The sequence below is a fragment of the Aulonocara sp. 'chitande type north' Nkhata Bay genome, linkage group LG15 (assembly GCF_057382095.1).
Source record: "Aulonocara sp. 'chitande type north' Nkhata Bay isolate Kocher_YH1m ecotype deep benthic linkage group LG15, A_spYH_male_GT1.1, whole genome shotgun sequence".
Lineage (NCBI taxonomy): Eukaryota > Metazoa > Chordata > Actinopteri > Cichliformes > Cichlidae > Aulonocara > Aulonocara sp. 'chitande type north' Nkhata Bay.
This window is the reverse complement of record NC_141358.1, coordinates 10,813,801-10,827,778: the sequence shown is the minus strand read 5'-3', so window position 1 is coordinate 10,827,778 and position 13,978 is coordinate 10,813,801. Positions and strand designations below refer to the sequence as shown.

General features: G+C 42.2%; 2 protein-coding genes across 3 annotated transcripts; one reads left to right on the top strand and one right to left on the bottom strand.

The window, feature by feature from the left end:
• Positions 1 to 345: 345 nt before the first annotated feature.
• parp1 (poly (ADP-ribose) polymerase 1) lies at positions 346 to 13,216 on the bottom strand. The gene is made up of 23 exons (XM_086264072.1): positions 12,964 to 13,216; positions 11,706 to 11,868; positions 11,039 to 11,154; positions 10,711 to 10,925; positions 8,817 to 8,907; positions 8,603 to 8,719; positions 8,275 to 8,451; positions 7,645 to 7,807; positions 7,364 to 7,504; positions 7,032 to 7,271; positions 6,861 to 6,926; positions 6,640 to 6,772; positions 6,315 to 6,510; positions 6,100 to 6,228; positions 5,351 to 5,434; positions 3,353 to 3,475; positions 3,113 to 3,241; positions 2,871 to 2,969; positions 2,574 to 2,726; positions 2,306 to 2,433; positions 2,146 to 2,207; positions 1,761 to 1,875; positions 346 to 1,194 (listed from the first exon to the last, which is right to left on the bottom strand). The coding sequence occupies exons 1-23, from the start codon at positions 13,084 to 13,086 to the stop codon at positions 1,113 to 1,115; spliced, it is 3,045 nt and encodes a 1,014-aa protein (XP_086120198.1). The 5' UTR covers positions 13,087 to 13,216; the 3' UTR covers positions 346 to 1,112.
• Positions 8,671 to 10,890, top strand: adorb1a (adenosine receptor B1a). Of its 2 annotated transcripts, none has more exons than XM_086264076.1 (2): positions 8,671 to 8,680; positions 9,724 to 10,890. In XM_086264076.1, the coding sequence occupies exon 2, from the start codon at positions 9,735 to 9,737 to the stop codon at positions 10,653 to 10,655; it is 921 nt and encodes a 306-aa protein (XP_086120202.1). In that variant the 5' UTR covers positions 8,671 to 8,680; positions 9,724 to 9,734; the 3' UTR covers positions 10,656 to 10,890. The 2 variants fall into 2 exon arrangements, with proteins under 2 accessions (XP_086120202.1, XP_086120201.1); XM_086264075.1 differs by lacking the exon at positions 8,671 to 8,680 and adding an exon at positions 9,452 to 9,471 and having other exon boundaries at positions 9,545 to 10,890.
• Positions 13,217 to 13,978: the final 762 nt, after the last annotated feature.

Below are 13,978 nucleotides of genomic sequence, written 5' to 3'. Positions count from 1 at the left end.
TAAAACAGCATATGGGGTACCATTTATCTATTAATTAGTAAATAACCAAATATACGTGAGATTTTTTTTCTTAGCTGTGAGGAAAAAGCAGATGAAAAACTAAAAAAATAAATAAATCATTTGTGCAAATATGAGTTTCTAATCTCACAGAAAGTGTAAGTTTCTTCTTCCAATTTTTTCACTTTAGTAAGCTCATAAATTGTTACCATTAAATACAGAAAATCCTGTTGCTGGTTTTTTTTTGCATATTAACTCTTTATTTTGTTACCCTACAGTGCCAATGGGAAATGAGGCAAGACAGTTTCTACTGCTTAAATCTCCTACCAAAATGAAGCCAAAGCCTGCTTTTTCAGAATCAGAATACTTTTATTGATCCCTAGAGGAAAGTATTTGACAATGATTTTTCATCAAGGTTATACCATTCCCAGGAATGCTCCTTAGCAAATGACCTTGATTTTTGCCTTCTCCAACAAACTGAAAGAAACCCTTCTTCATGTCTAATGTTTTATTTGGGTTTGAGAGAAGCAAGAAAAAGACATTTAAAAAAAACACTTAGTATGGCCTTTTTTATCTTTTACAGGGCACCTTGCATAAACACTCATCACATTTTTTTTTCTTTTTAGTGAGGAAGACAGCTAGAGATGCAAACAAAACAAGTATATACATGTCAAAATGCTTACAGTATCTTAGTCTTCACTTTACTGTGGATTCACAGCAAATTATTGGTTTGTGTATGTTTGCAGACTGGCTCTTGAACACTCCTAAACTTGCAGGACTATACCTTATGAACTACAGGAAAATAAGATCTTTCTGCAGTGACAGATTACCAACACTTTCTGAAGTTGTCACCAGACCTCTCCAGGTACTGATGTACGCAATGTGAAGAAGCCAGTATTTAGGTACCTAATGTATTACTAAGGAAGCCTGCCACTTAATAAACCTGGTGAAAACACAAAGTGACAAGAGATTTCCAAGGATCCACCATGAAGGACGGTTTAGTATCACTCCTTTTTTAAACATCTTCGGTTGCAGAGAATGAAGCCCAAGCATTTTGGAGGCAACAGTGGTCTTTTTTTTCTTTCTTTATGAAGAAGCTTCGTGCGCAGCCCCTCTCACCACAGGGATGTCTGGTAGTTAAACTTGATCTTCAGAAGATACTTCAGATTTACCTGTGCTACATCATACACAATGTACCTGAGGGAGCACGGTTAAAGAAAACAGGTGGTACAGATACAAATTAAGCTGAAAACACAAATACCCTGACAATTTATTTTGTGGTGACTGCTGTTAGGACATAAACACAACCCTTCAACTGTCTCATCTTCATGTCTTCACTGCTATAAGCAGTGCAAATGAGTCGATTTATGCATGACAGCTGGGTGAGCTACACAATGAAAAGTGTCGTCCTGTATTAAAAGACAGAAAGCTATAAAACTGTTTCCATGGGTGAACTCACTGGTCTTTAATTTATTATACCTTACTTGTACTGCATGTTGAAAGTGACTTAACTTACCTTCCCTATTGTAAACCTCTCTTTGATCTTTGATGTGTAAATGCACCGAGTTGCTGCTATGTGACTGGATCATTAGATTTTGTATTAATGACAAATGAACAGATACACCTAATGAAATGGCCGGTGACTGTAAGATAGAAATGTAACAAATTTTACTCACCTTTTTAACTGCACAGGTTATGTACAGACAAGCAGGTAAAAAAAAATCATTACACATATAACCAAACAAACTAATATTAGAGGATACTCGTTGTACAGCAGACTTGTGTCATCAATATTAGTGTGGACTCCTTTTCCCAGAGGCACTTGCACTCCATTTAAAGTGACAGTGGCATTTGGATCGGGAGCTGTTCTACCCAAACCTGTAATAAAAAAAACCCAAAAGTGAATATTATTAAATGCACGCACATACACGCAGTTTTAAAAACTGACAGAGACAAAGGTAAATATTTCCTGCTGGGATGAATTTCATCGCGTTGTTAAGAACTACGCTGAAAAGCGTGGATCTAAATTACAGTTAGGGACACAGACTAAACAGAAATACAAAGCTTTAAGCACAATGTTTGCCATGTGAACCAAACACTTAGAAAAATAATACCAATTAAAATGCTGCAACCCATTATGTCTCTCACCTTTAACACTGTGCTTGCCCTTAGGTAATTTTGTAATATGAGAAGCCTTCTTCAGTTCATGCCTGCATTAGTTAAAAAGGAGGTTGCATTTATTTACACAGTCAGGCCAACATTTCAAAGGATGAAATATATATTTTTTTGCATTCAGACCGTCACTTACATGTTTCCTAGAGCAACCTCGCCGAGCAGAATGAGGCCCACAGGATCTGACTGGGAGGTATGGCAGTAGTTCGCACTCTTGGACACCATGTCAGCAAAGTACACACCTTTGCCAAACATGTAACCAGTCTGGAGAAAATTAAGCAGGACTGTAATGTTATGCAGGACTAAACACTAGAAACTATGGGTAAAGTTGGGGTATTTATTAGAAGGAGAGGTTTTTAATTCTTCACATCTTATCATCAACCTGGTTTCAAAACAACACTCACCACTGGGGCTTCTGGAGGGGCGATGCGGAGACCCTGAGACAGAATACCGGCGTAGTTGGTGGTTCGAGAGCCGTGCCACAATAGCTGGCGATTGTGCAGCTCCTCGAATGGACGGTATCGCTGGTGCTCTCCCTCTCTGACAATTTTAAATATCTAAAATACAGAAACACAATCAGAAGACAAACTAAGATTCCAAATCTATTAAAGCCATTAAAATGAAGCGGTTGTCCTGCTTAAACCCATTTTTACCAAGTTAATCAATCAATAAATTCAAAAAAAGAAAAAAAAAAGACTTGCCTCTTGTACTTCCAGTGTGTACGTGTTGTGCGTAGCAGCGTGGGTGTTCTTAACGTATTGCACGATGATCTCAGCTTCACTTGTGGTCTTGTCAACAACCTGTAAAGCAACAGATGTGTCACATGCATTTTTTTGTTTTTACATTTCAAAACTTAAATCGATCATCAGGGCAAAAATGAAATCTTGCCCACCGTTGATGATTAAGAACAAAACTTTACTCTCTAAAGAGCTGTGCTCCTTACCTCAATCTTTGTCTTGAGTTTCTCATAGTTTATGTCGATGGGGTCTTTCTCATTGTCCTGGGCTCCTCCTCTCAGTAAGCTGTAAGCCACTTCAATATCCAACAGGTTGTCCAACATCTGAACTTTAGCCTAAAACAGTGATGCATTTACAGATCAACCTTTTTAAACTCTGCATTAGGCTTAGTGGTGACATGACAAAGAAAGGTCAAACTCTAGATTGGGCAGTTTATGAGTCCTTACTTGAATGTAGTCCAGGTTGTTGAGCAGTGGAGGCTTCTTCATGCCAAAGTCATGAGGTATTAGGGTATAAAAGCGATTGGAGAGATCCAGTATCTGCGCCTCAGACACACACTCTGACACAGCCTTTAACAAAAGTAAGTTAAAAATGTAAACGTTGCATGATCAGGAGCTGCACAGATCTCATCCAACCACTGGTACAGAAGGACTAGTTGTTATGTCCAAAATTCATTCCAAACGATAGTATTAAAATGGATTTCAAAGCATTACAGAGTTACCGTATTTTCACGACCATAAGGCGCACTTAAAAGTCTTAGATTTTCTTCAAAAAGTACGGCGCGCCCTATAGCGCAGTGCGCCCTGTGTGTTGTAAGGAGGACGTAGTAGAGAACACCATGAGAACGCTAAAGGGTGAAGTGTGGGCGCAACCCTGAAAATGGCAAAGAGACACGCTTATGAAGCACAGTTTAAACTGAAGGCCATCAGCTACGCGGAGGAACATGGAAATCGAGCAGCGGCGAGAGAATTTAAGATTAACGAATCGATGGTTCGCAAATGGAGGAAGCTAGAAAACAAGCTCCGGCAGGTCAAGAAAACGCAGCTGAGTTTCCGCGGACATAAGGCGAGGTGGCCCGAGTTGGAGGAAAGACTCGAGCGGTGGATCATCGAGCAAAGAACGAGCGGGAGAAGCATTTTGATGGTCACCATTCGGCTAAAAGCAGTTTCACTTTCACTTTTTGTGAAACTGTGCCATTTTTCCATCCGGACCAGGACTACGGTAGCGCAGCAACTTCCAGCGGATTATAAGGAAAAGCTGGCCATCTTCCGCTCCTACTGCAGCAAACACATCGGCGACAAAAACATCCAGCCCAGCCACATCACAAACATGGACGAGGTCCCGCTCACTTTTGACATCCCGGTGAGTCACACTGTGGAGAAGCAGGGGACCAGCACGGTAGCGATATGCACAACGGGGCACGAAAAGTCTTCTTTTACTGTTGTGCTTGGCTGCCATGCTAATGGACAGAAACTGCCGCCTATGGTGATTTTTAAGAGAAAGACTTTGCCTAAAGAGAAGTTTCCAGCAGGAATCATCATTAAGGCAAATGAAAAGGGCTGGATGGATGAGGAAATGATGAAAGAGTGGCTGAGGGAGGTGTATGTAAGGAGACCAGGTGGTTTTTTCCACGCATCACCATCGCTCTTAATCTGTGACTCTATGCGTGCCCATCTCACAGCCGATGTGAAAAAACTAGTGAAACAAATGAACTGTGAGCTTGCTGTCATTCCGGGAGGCCTGACAAAGGAACTCCAACCGCTGGACATCGGTGTGAACCGCCCGTTCAAAGTAAGGCTGCGAGCGGCCTGGGAGCGATGGATGACCGATGGAGACCACAGTTTCACTAAGAGTAGAAGGCAGCACCGGGCGAGTTACGCCACAATTTGCGAATGGATTGTAGATGCTTGGGCTAACATGTCTGCTGGCACTGTTGTTCGAGCTTTCGCAAAAGCCGGCATCATTTCCGAGGAGCCGCACGGCACGGAAAGTGACTCTGACAGTGAAGAAAGTGAACCTGGAATGTTTGATGGAGATTTAGCGCAGCTGTTCAATTCAGACACAGAGGATGAGGACTTCGATGGGTTTGATGATAAAAATGTGAGTACCAAACTTCGTTTTGCTCCTGCTTTATTTTTAAATACGCACACTTGTATGCTTGTGTGTTGTCGATGATGACGATGACGATTACTGGTAATAAAAATGTGAGTAAGGTACCGAACTCAGGTTTGCTCCCGCTTTATTTTTAAATACGCATACGGTACTTGTATGCGCCCTATGGTCCAGTGCGCCTTATGTGTGTGTTAAATACAGTAATGGCACACATAACTGAGACTGCGCCTTTTAGTACAGTGCGTCTTATGGTCGTGAAAATACGGTATATAAAGAGGAATCCAACATAAATACCGATGCAACTCTCAGAGGAGCTGTTGACTATCACTGACCTGCTGTACTTCAGTGAGGAGCGCATAGGCACTCTGGATTTGCCTCTTGCTCAGCTTACCGAGTGGCATCTTCTGGAGGTCAATCTGCAGACAGAAGAAGAATAAATCAGCCTGTCAAGTGCAAAAATACTGGTGGATGCCAGTGCTACCCCTCAGCATTCTAGTAGTTCCAGTATGGTATCATTTTCAAAATCCTCTGTTGCCTTGTTCTCAAGTTATGACATTCGCAACCTTGCGTTTCAAAGCCAGCTGCCCAATGCCCAGCAGGGTCAGCCTTTTACAGCTGAGGGGTAATAATAAGTAGTAATGCTCACAGAGCACTTTACATCATTATAAATTAACTTATTGTATTAGAAGAGTTATCTAATCTGCTGCTAAAATAAAAAGCACTTAAAATGTTCTTTGTGAATGAAGACGAGTATTTTCCTTAAATTGTTTAATCTCTTAAACATCAGTAAATTATTTTTATGTCTGTGACAACAGCCTAAAATGTCAAAAACTAAAGCACATTTACATTTATCCAGACGTCAATCTACAGCATCAGACACGATTTTTTGGGTTTTTTAATATACTTCTTAAAGTTGTACTTCTAAGTCAAAATATTACTGTATACTGCATATGTTTTATCCATCTGACTTGAATGAATGAACTTGCGAAAATGTGAAGTAAATACCACATCGGGCGAAATGGTAAAAATAACCCAAAGAACTGGAAGATCCTGATTTCAGTGTGTGGTAGGCAAGTCTTACCTCAAACTCGACCATGGCCTTCTTCATGCTTTCTACATCAAAGATCATCTTGATTAGCTCCTGGACAGGTTTGGCCAGCTTTGACTTGGTGCCAGCCGTGGCTGTCAGCCTCTTCACTGCCTCCTCATCCTGCACAGAAACACAAGGGGTCACTAAGAAATTAAAAATCCACAACATGTCAGACGAGATGTTGACTTATTACTGTGTATGTGTACCTGTCCGTAGTCAATCTCCAGCGGGTAGAACTTATTGGGATATTTGGTGAAGTTGGACGAGCCCCAGTCATTGCCCGTCTTCTCCTTGTACACACCCAGGAAATTATCCAGAGCAGAGTTCTTGTCATGGAATTTGTCCAACTTGTTTCCTCCGATAGTTGTACCCACTCTGCCCCATGACCTGAACACCCAGTACCTACACGCATGTCACAGAGGGAAGAGATACATGAGTTAGTGTCTGGATAGATAACATTTCCACGAATGGGGGGAAATGGTAAACAATAGGCAAAGCCTAACTGCAGCCAACACAAAGAGGTCCGATTACCGTTTCTGTACATCATCCTCAAGCAGCTGCAGTTTATAGTAAGAGTTAGTTCCTCTGACAATATCCACAAGACCGAGTGTAGCACTGTACATCTTCCCATTCTGCTCCAAGACATGGGCACTGTTCTCCAGACCTGGGAAAAAAATAATAATTAATTAAAATTGTGGGGGGAAAAAAAAAAGAGAAATGAAGCATTTTCAGTCCATGGTACTAATGACTACCTGAGTCTGGATCCACAGCAGCTCCACCTTTGACTGTGAGTTTCATCTTCTTGGATTTGCTACCACCTGTAATGCCACAACTGTTTAATGTATGCACTAAATGTCACATTGTATACCGCCGCAATTGTTCTAATGCATTCATTCAGTATTTCCACATTAAGTGCCCTTTACCTTCCTCCTCTTTCACCCTCCCTGTGCTCTTAGTAGCCTGTGTTCCAGACTTGGAGGCCACAGATGGAGCCTGAGCTTCGACTTTAACCTCTGCCCCCCAGGGGGAGATGGCGTGCAGGGAGACCAGCTCCTGGAGGGCTTTGCCCGATGACTTGATGTCAGTGAGGAAATCCTCAGAGACCACACGCACGCCAGCGTCCCTTACTTCCTCCATCTTCTTACTCATCTTCTCCACCTCCTCTGTCAATACATGGCAAAGTTTGATGTTATATCATTCCTTTTCTTACTGAGAGTACTTGTGATAATTCTCTCTTTAACAAATCGTTACTCACTCTTGGTGCTTATACACAATGAGGCCTTGTTGACTGTGCCGGTAATCTTTCCACCGAGCTCTTCCACAGCAGCTTTCAGATCATCCTTGTTCTTAGTCAGCTTGCCCACAGTCAGCAGCTTCATGCCAGTAAGAGGCTTGTCTAAGGGACAAAACACACAGAATAAAACATTTTGTTAATAACAAGAAAAATGTTAAGAATTTTTTCATTGCATTTTGTCCGTGGTACCAAGAGGAAGGAAGATTTTTAATGTTTTACACAGTCTTTTAAGTTTTTCTCACCTGAAGGTGCTCCCTGTGGCAGTGGCTCGGTCGGAGCGCTGGATGCACTCGGTAGTGGTTCTGATTTGGCCGCTGTCAGGGTTTTTGTGGGAGCCTCTTTAGGGTAAACCCTGTCCTGCCGCTTGAATTTGAATTTTTTCAGAAAAGAAACTTCGTGGAATTCCTAAAATGGAAAGAGAGAATATTTCAGAGACACAGAGCAAACAGGTAACTACAAATTAGTTTTATATAGCAGTTTAATTTTTCTTCCTCAGTCCTGCTCATTGGCAAAGCCCACCTCATTTATTTACTTTTCATTTTCCCATTGGTGACAGTACGTATTCTAGAAAGTTTCACACGCTCCACCAGGAAAGACTGTTGTTGGTGTCAAAAAACTAAGACAGTACCACCACAGAAAACTTAGGATGATTCAGTGACTACGGGAGGGGCTACTGCAAGAAATATAATACAGACTGACACATGCAGCCCACAGATTTTGTCCAGGGCAGCTATCCAGCCATAGTAATTGCTCCAGCTTGTGCTGTGCTAACAGGAATGTGGACTAGTTGTTAAAAGGTAACAAAGACAAACTTGTTCTGCAACTGTGGAAAAGACGTCTACATATAGTTAGAGTGAGATGAGGTGACCAACCTTGGGAATGACCCAGTCTTTGCGTAAGGGTGTTGTGGTTTTGAACACACACTTTGTCCAGGCAGAAATGTTTCCTGTGCAGTAATAGGCGTCACCCTTAAACACCAGCTGGCCCTGGCACTCCTTACAGGCCTCGAGAGCACCAAAAGCCATACCATCGGCCAGGCTGTCAACTACCTGCAAGTCCAAAAACATTCGTCATCAAACAGAAGAACAGCAGCACTCCTCAGAAAATTTTAGCTTTAACTGTATTCATGAGCAGTAAATATAGAATCATCTCCTTTCCAATATGCTACGTTAGACACAAAATACAACAAGCTTCTCTTACATTGGTCTCTCCAGAGGGAACTTCCTGGCCATTTGCAATCAGCAGCTCCTTCATATCATTGGCTGAACAATATTTTCGCAGCTTGTCCTTAATTCCCCAAATAAGCTGGCTTTGATTCTGCAGAGAAGTGCAGCCAAGACACACGCACAAACAAATTAATGCAACATCGGAAAAGATCAAAGTTTAACACGTGAGAAGTAACATTAAAAAGTACCTTTAACTGTTCTTCTAGCTTTTTCTTCTCGTCGTCTTCTTCTCTCTTCTGTTTTTTTGACGCTCCATCAACATCATCAGTTTTCCGCTTTCTGTGAGGACAAACATAACATTTCTTTAAAACTTTTTTTTTCAGTTAGTTCAACAAGGACAAAAGGAAGGTGAAAAAACATCCAAATTAGCTTCCTAACTGAGCCTCAGAGGATCACAGGATAGCAGTCAAGATGAGGAACAACAAGCCTGATTCTGACACCTTCAGTCATTAAGCAGATCCAATTGGGCCTAATCAGTTAATGGACACACACAAACGCAAGTTGGTACATGTCTGCACAGCCCCAGGTGTCAGTGTTGATATCGTGCATTCTGCTCTGACGAGGAAAATGCTTTTAGCATCCTGGGAGACCAGACATGCACACGTGTTTCAGTTAATGACCATCCAAGTCTCAGACAAACCTCACTCATCAGACAACAGCTGAATCTATGGGGAGGAGGAGGATGGGGGTGGGGCTGCACATAAATCAATGTGGTAATGCGTTTCAGCAGAAGTCTGTTTGCTTTTTTTCTGAGTGAAGACGGCCAGTGAAAGAATAATACTGAAGAAGCTTTTAGATTCTCTGCTAAAATCATCGTAAACAGATGCGAGCTGCTGCAGACGGGTGAGTAATTTTCCTTCTTTAATGCATTTTATTACCACTCCAAGTTTGTTTTGCACCTTATTTCTCTTTTTAGGACAAACATGGAGGCCACCACAGCATTGTTCCAACTCTACACTTTCCAAAAAACAACAAGCAACTCCTCCCATCTGTTGCCCCCTTTTCTAAAAGCTTTCCAGAACTTTTCATCTGCTTCCATTTCTAATGCCTCCTATTCAGCGTCGCCTCCACCTGAAGACTTGGTGATTTCCCCCAACGTGACGTACATGGCGGCTGAGCTCGTCATCGCCTTTTTCTCCACTACAGGAAATCTACTGGTCTGTGTCGCTGTGGGCCTCAACCGCAAATTGCGCACCGTCACCAACTACTTCCTGGTCTCGCTCGCAGTTGCTGACATTTGTGTGGGCGCAATCGCCATTCCCTGTGCCATCCTGACCGACATTGGCATGCCGCACCACAATCTCTACCTGTGTCTTCTCATGCTCAGCGTTTTAATCATGTTCACCCAGAGCTCCATCTTCAGCTTGCTGGCAGTGGCTGTGGAGCGCTACATCGCCATCTTCATGCCTTTCCGATACCAGGTCCTGATGACGCCTCGCAACGCTGTGCTGGTGATCCTCGCCACATGGATTCTGGCGTTTCTCATCGGACTTGTGCCTCTGATGGGCTGGCACAAGACGCCGCCTGACACGGGCTACTGTTTCTTCGTCCTTGTGGTGGACATGACCTACATGGTCTATTTCAATTTCTTTGCTTGCGTGCTCACTCCTCTGGTGATCATGTTCCTCATCTACGCCCAAATCTTTGTCACAGTTAAGCAGCAAGTGCGGCGCATCACATCTGAGCAAAGCGGCAGAGGTGACGGACAAATCAGGACCGCGGCCAGCATGCGGCGAGAGATGAAGACAGCTACTTCTCTCTTTCTGGTTCTTTTCCTCTTTACGGTCTGCTGGATCCCACTTCACATAATCAACTGCTTCCTGCTTCTGTGTCCACGCTGCTATGTACCTCTTGAGCTTCTGCTCACAGCCATCATCTTGTCACACGCAAACTCTGCTGTCAACCCTTTCCTTTATGCCTACACCATGACGGCTTTCAGGGACACATTTAAAGCTATTTTTATGTGCTGCAGGACAGTGGTGGACAGAGAGGCTTTAAATGAGACCAACAGCAGGGATCAACGCTAGAGCTGATCATAACTTTAATCCCAGGCTTCAAACCGAATAAATGATTTTGGCTCACCCCTCAGATTTGACAGCAGGGAGCCTCTTCTTGAGCTCTTCTTTGTCCTCTGCCCGCAGTGCATTGAATCCCTTCAGCTGAGCGGCGCTATACTCGGGCTTGAAAACCAGCTCCTCCCTGCGGCTCACAAAACACGCCGTGTGGTACCAGCGGTCAATAAGACCCAGCTGTGGCTTCTCGGGGTCCACAGTTTTCTTGGACACACGAATCTGATCCTGGAGGTTCAAATGGATCAAATATTTATGGGAAAATGACAAAGTTAACCCACCAGATGATTAAATAATTAAATTTAAACAACAGTTTTCAGACAATAAAAGCAGTCCCAAACCTTTTCTATTTTCTGCTCACAGCCTTTGCATGTGCTGCGGTTTGACTTGGCGTATTCCACAGCAAAGTCATTCAGCGTCTTCTCGCCTTTAGCGCCACCCTTCTGGTCACCTTTCCCTACAAGATCAAAAATTGAACATGTATATCTTTTTATAGCTGGTTCAGTTATCAGTAATAAAACATATCATGATGAGTCTACAGATGTATAGATATATGTATAGGTTAAATCTGAGTTATGTCAGACCAACTACAATTGAAATAGCTGTCTGTTTTCATTCAAATGACTGACAGACTCAGTGTTCAGCTCTAAATAAGCCTACCAAAGTTTCACCTATAGTCTAGTCATCAGGAAACCATTTAAAATATATAATACAGTCTTTGATTTTCTTTCCAAAGTCAACAACTGCTATAAATCCTTGTGACTGAGCAGGTAATTATGTTCTCCTCTCATGATAAGGGCATTTACACTAAAGAGTGAAATTACTTTATGATTTGTCTTTGCTGTTGCACTGATTGATTCTTTGATATAGCAATGTTTAACCGCTGCTTAGTAACACTGTTACTCCTCCGATTGCCTATTATAACTAAAAGAAGCTTAAGATAACATTAATTAAGTCGTCCAACCATTTCCACGAGGGGTCACAGCCTAATAAAACTGAAGTACTGACCTCCTGCGGCGCCACCGCTTTCTATGGCCTTTTTCACCTTCTGTTGGTCATCCCAGCGGAGATCAGAAAACCCAGCGATATCAGCGGTGGACTGAGCTGATGCTCGCTGCCAGAAGCAGGAAAAGTGGTGCCAGTGGGGGACCTTCCCATCAAACATGGGAGACTGGAGAACAAAAAACACAGATGTTTAACTTTACAGTGTAAAGCGTCTCTAATTGCTTCTTCCAGCTCGATGGTTATATGATGCCTCAGAAGGGTAATATTTTCCTGCCAGACTTATTTAATCATCTCTTTTCTTTACCAATGCAATGTTATGTGTAGGGCATTCAATCCATTTATTACATGACACAAAGATACTTTGGAACTACTCTTAAGTTAAATCCAGGTTGTGCAAAATTTTGACAAACAGCCCATGGCTTTGAGACATTTTTGTGGACATCAGTATAAAAAAATAAGATGTAAACATGCCGTTTTCTAGCATGTATAGCTATGAAAATTGAATAAATATTGTATATTTAGGACATAACACATTTTTTAAGGTTTATATACAAAGATTCAAAAACATATTTTTCTTATTTTACTAAGGCATACTTTATACAATGTGTAAACTAAAGTGGCTCAAGAATAGAGCCCTGTGTGACCCCTACATTCATAAAAAAGGTGCATGAAGTGCACAAAAAGTACTTTACACTTTGAGGATTTGTATGAATTACACAGACTGAATGTGGCAGGTCTTTAGAGAGAAAAGTTGAGTGACCTGAGAATCCTGAGCTGTTCCCATCAACCATGAGTAAACAGGCAGCCACATAAGCAGCTCTCCGACTCTTTAAGTGATTACCTCTCTGTGGGGCAGCAGCAGTTACCACGCAGTGGTATTTCTGCTTCTGTGTGCTGTGATTTTTTTCCCCCTATTATTTGTCTTCTGGGGTAGACAAACTCTGAATATCTGCAGCCTTCAAGCATAAATTAAATTAGCTCATGAAATGCAAGATGCATAATAGCCAGACAGAGACAAAAAGGCTCCGCGGCTCTTTGTGATGGACAGGAGTGCACAGACAATGTCAGCCATTTAAATGCTAACGAGGGCCTGATTCGGCGCAACTGAAACCACACCATAAGCTGTATTTTCCTACTCTCCAGTCTGCTCCTACCCATCCACTACACCCGTACAACAGCCCGCATGCTTTACTCAGATAGCAGCACCCAGATAGCAAGCCAGTTAACGGAGCGGCTTTGCCTCCACACGTCGCCACCTTACCTGCACCATGATAGCCATCCTCAGCGAGTCTTTAGCTATGTTTTCTTTGCATTTTTTGCACGACGCGCGGCCACTTTTGGCGTATTCTACCCTGTACAGCTTGTCCTCTTGTGAGTCTGCCATAGTTGATTTTTTTTTTTTTTTAAATAAAACAGAACTACACAAATTCACCACGAGCCGAACAACTTTCTTCGGGTGACGAGGAACCGCAACAATCAACGCACTGGCGGAGAGAAGCCCGCGTGCCTGCAGAGAGAAGAGTCACGTGGAGAGTTCTCACTCCGTCTCTGTTTCCCACCGCACCAGCGGCTCTCTCATCTGGGAAAACTACAGCTCTAAACTCGCAATCTCAATCCCATTCTTCCCGAGTGAGATATGAGCGAGTGAAGGTGACAGTATGCTGCACATGCATACATCTTAAAGTGTGATTTTTAAGATTTAGACATTGAAATTTGGAGTTTAGCCTCTGAAGTAGAGCCTGTGATGCATGGTGTGCTACATGTGCTGCAGATAATATCGGTAATAAAGAGGCTATATCATTTTTGTAATCACTGTGTATGCATACAAAATGTTTGCCCTGTGTCACATTAAGGCCTTCACTCCGGACCCGTGGTACCGGACCTGTGTGCTGTGGTACAATGATGTTTTCATTGTTTTCATACATGTTTTAAATCATTTATCCTGCAGTAATGTCCCTTTTGGCATTAATAAAGTACCTACCTACACTAAAGACCAGAACTGAATTAAGATCTAAAGGAAAATAATTCAAAACTTTATCAAAATGACACAAAATCCATTAACACATACCTTAAAAATTAAATGACTAAAATATGCAACTGAATTGTGTAAAACTAAAAAACAACAGCAACAACAAAAAACAACAACAACAAACCCTTTTCAGCTTTGCTTAGATTTGCATCTTGACTTAAGAAACACAGAAATTCTCTTCAGTACTATACAAAATCCAACAGATACATGAAAAACACTGTGACTATTAACATTATTATGATTAATG

Excerpts from the sequence above, each read along its gene's own strand:
- adorb1a (XM_086264075.1), top strand. The coding sequence starts at position 9,452 with ATGCGAGCTGCTGCAGACGG. Across the intron at positions 9,472-9,544 it reads ATGCGAGCTGCTGCAGACGG|GACAAACATGGAGGCCACCA; the intron begins GTGAGTAATTTT and ends TTCTCTTTTTAG.
- parp1 (XM_086264072.1), bottom strand. The coding sequence starts at position 13,086 with ATGGCAGACTCACAAGAGGACAAGCTGTACAGGGTAGAATACGCCAAA. Across the intron at positions 10,926-11,038 it reads GTGAGCAGAAAATAGAAAAG|GATCAGATTCGTGTGTCCAA; the intron begins GTTTGGGACTGC and ends TTGAACCTCCAG. Across the intron at positions 6,927-7,031 it reads GAGGGTGAAAGAGGAGGAAG|GTGGTAGCAAATCCAAGAAG; the intron begins GTAAAGGGCACT and ends GTGGCATTACAG.